The following is a 3,253-nucleotide window of genomic DNA, read 5'->3' as shown; positions in this document are numbered from 1 at the left end:
TTAAAAGTATAAATTATGATAAAATAAGTAAATAAAGACTAAAATGAAAATAACGAAAACACACAGGGACTAAATGAGACATTATCCCAACCTCTAGAACACGCGTCCTTTCTCCAGGAGATCAGCGAATCGAGGACTTAAGTGAAAACAAGATAAATATGAATGGCGAAATTTCTAAAGAGAAAGAATAGCGAAATTAGGATTAAATTAAAGTAACTCAAAAGGAGGAAAGGACTAAAGTTTGAGATATCCCCTTTAAGCAAAAACACATGGATCCTGCTGGGTCAGGGGTCGGGTCGGGTCGGGTCGGATCGGTTCGGGTCGATATAGTAAATGAACTTTAATATTTTATTTTATTTTGGGCCGCATAAAATTGGCCATTACATTGTTATTTTAATTGATAATAGAATAGCACATGAGATTCCTGACAGCCCATTAAATACATATACATACAAAACAAAATTTCTCACGTGCCATATATTTATATAATAGACTGCAACCCTTTCATTACAAACACACAAATCTCAGCCAAAATGCAAACCCATGGTATCTTTTTTCTTTGAAAATTAAAGTAAAAAAAAAACATATTCATGTCTTTTAAGTTTCAATGGTCTATTTAAAAGAAGGCAAAGGTTTTGGGCAATTGTGCTCCTTAGAGCATCGGTCTTTGTCCCACACATTCTCTCTCCTCCAATATTCGTTGTTGATTTCAATGTATTTTTTTGAAGTATTTTGAGTGATTATAAAAGAAAATGGGAAGGGCTCCTTGTTGTTCTAAAGTTGGGTTGCATAGAGGTCCATGGTCCCCTAGAGAAGATAAATTGCTTGTCAATTACATTCAATCTCATGGTGAAGGAAAATGGAAATCACTTCCTAAGAAAGCTGGTAAGTTTGGGAATACATTTCGATTTTCAGTTCGGGTTACATTCTGTTTGGTTAAATTTGATTATTGGTCCTATACTATGCGTATAGTTGTAGATTTAGTCTGTTTCTCCAACTGAATCATTCTAAGCCCCTATAGTTTTGGAGTTTTGGAATTTTAGAATTTTAGTCTTAACACAAATGGCTGTCATTAACCGATTAATTGTATTTTTAGTGAGTAATATGTGAAAGTAAGAAACTGACATGGCATTACACGTATGATGATATGTTTGACGCATTGGATTTTAGAAATAGTAGAGCTTAACTTAATTCATTTAACAACTATCGACAAGTGAGGACTGAATTTTTAAAATCTAAAAAGTACAAGGACTAAAAAGGATCAAATTAAAGTATAAGGATTAAATCCATAACTTTTACAAAATAGAGGGACTAATGGCAGAATTCAACCTATTTTATGTTTTGATTTTGATTTTAGTTATTCGGATATTCACAGGGTTGCTTAGGTGTGGAAAGAGTTGTAGGCTTCGGTGGACGAACTATTTAAGACCGGATATTAAGAGAGGTAACATAACACCCGAGGAAGACGACCTTATCATCCGATTACATTCACTTCTCGGCAACCGATGGTCACTCATCGCCGGCAGACTTCCAGGTCGAACCGATAACGAGATAAAAAACTACTGGAACTGCCATCTCAGTAAACGGCTTTTAAACCAAGGAACCGACCCCAACACCCACAAGAAACTATCACAACAAGCCACGAACACGAGAAAGAACATCAGTGACACAAGCAAAACATTTTCCGAGAGACCCAAAATTCATCTCCCGAAACCCATTAGGGTTACCAAATCTTCTTTCCCAAGAAACCAAAGCTTCGAATTGGACAACCACCAATGCAATGCGAACACCCAAGCAGGAGGAAACCCTTCGTCGGACTATGCCTACGCCGCCGACCATGGTGGTGAAAACATGAGGGGGTTTCTGGCCGATGACCTTGATATTCAATTCGAGTGCGAGTCCACTGTGTTGGTAAGTGAAGATGATAGCTCATCATTAGAGAAGCTTTACGAAGAGTATCTGCAGATTCTGAACCAAAACGACGATGACGAAATGCAATTGGATACTTTTGCTCAATCATTATTGATCTGATTTTAGACAAAGTGTGGGAGACAAAGAAAGAAACAGAGAAACACCGTACGTTGCTGTCTTATGTCGTGCATGTCAACCGGTTAAAGTTGGTTCAACTTTTGAATCTTAAGCTTTCACGTGCCTACCTTTCTATCAACTGTTCTATATAAATTGAAAAAATAAATAAAATTCCCACCGTCCACGTATTTTTTTTTCTCCATTGGAATAAAATTCAAATTTTACTAAACTTATGACTGTGGTCCATATCTCTTAATAATAAATTAGATTTTTAGTATAGGAAAAATCTAATTTGTTATTCTCCTATTAGAAAGAGATATAGATAGCTTAGAATCACAGTTTCATACAATTCTTTCTCGTGAATAAGTACTTCTTAGAACAAAAGAGAAAATTGTTTATGCTCCTTTCTAAATTTTAGGATTTCAATTTAAACCCCTATTAATATAAAAATTTTATATTACCCCGTACAAAATTTTTGACATGACTCTTGAATAGTATAACGACATGAATTTTCTTTCTCTGTAGTTCAACTTTAAACAGTAAATAACATTATTAATAAATTGACATCTACAACCAAGGTCGCACGACGTTGAGAAAATTGCCTGCAGTCCTGTCGACAGCTGGTTGGATCCGTCGCTTCTATCGTTCTGAAATGCCAACATGTCCACAAGCATGCTATCTGCAATTATTGGATCATGTATGCTACCCTAAAAACATTATTGTATAAATTCCACTCAAGGTACTTAAACTATTAATAAGTTTACATTTTGGTCACTAAATTTCTAAAAAGTTATAAAATAATCATTGAAGTTTTCGGAAATTTTTATTGAAGTCACTGGGCTTTTAAGTTTTTTCTTCTAAAAAAGTCAAACTAGTGAGCTCCAAATCACAATCCGATAATTGGTATAGTGAATCAGTATCCATTAACGAGTAGAAAAATATACCTTTAATCCAATGTTGTTTCATAAAAAATTGAACTGTAAAAGAAAATAGGAAGGAGAGCTTTCTATTGATGTAGGTAGTGCGGACAAAATTTGATTATTTTGTAATTTTTTGAAATTGAACAATCAAAACGAAAATTTACTAATAGTTTAGTGGCCTCGGATATAATTTACCCAAAGTTTTTTTTTTTTTTTTTCCATTTTAATGACCATTATTTGATTTGATAGAAAAAGAAAAAGAAAAAGAGGAAAAACAAAACTGTCCTATGTTCTTTATTGTGTGT

General features: G+C 34.2%; 1 protein-coding gene across 1 annotated transcript; it reads left to right on the top strand.

Moving 5' to 3' along the window:
- Positions 1 to 519: 519 nt before the first annotated feature.
- Positions 520 to 2,216, top strand: LOC105790361 (myb-related protein 308). Its single transcript, XM_012617928.2, has 2 exons — positions 520 to 885; positions 1,376 to 2,216. Exons 1-2 carry the CDS (start codon positions 753 to 755, stop codon positions 2,029 to 2,031), a joined length of 789 nt encoding a protein of 262 aa, XP_012473382.1. The 5' UTR covers positions 520 to 752; the 3' UTR covers positions 2,032 to 2,216.
- Positions 2,217 to 3,253: the final 1,037 nt, after the last annotated feature.

Source organism: Gossypium raimondii, chromosome 8 (genome assembly GCF_025698545.1).
Source record: "Gossypium raimondii isolate GPD5lz chromosome 8, ASM2569854v1, whole genome shotgun sequence".
NCBI classification, from domain to species: Eukaryota; Viridiplantae; Streptophyta; class Magnoliopsida; order Malvales; family Malvaceae; genus Gossypium; species Gossypium raimondii.
Note: the sequence above shows the minus strand (reverse complement) of the source record. Positions and strands in the feature narration are given on the sequence as shown.

Coding starts and splice junctions, on each gene's coding strand:
- LOC105790361 (XM_012617928.2), top strand. CDS start 753: ATGGGAAGGGCTCCTTGTTGTTCTAAAGTTGGGTTGCATAGAGGTCCA. Junction 886..1,375: donor ATCACTTCCTAAGAAAGCTG/GTAAGTTTGGGA, acceptor GGATATTCACAG/GGTTGCTTAGGTGTGGAAAG.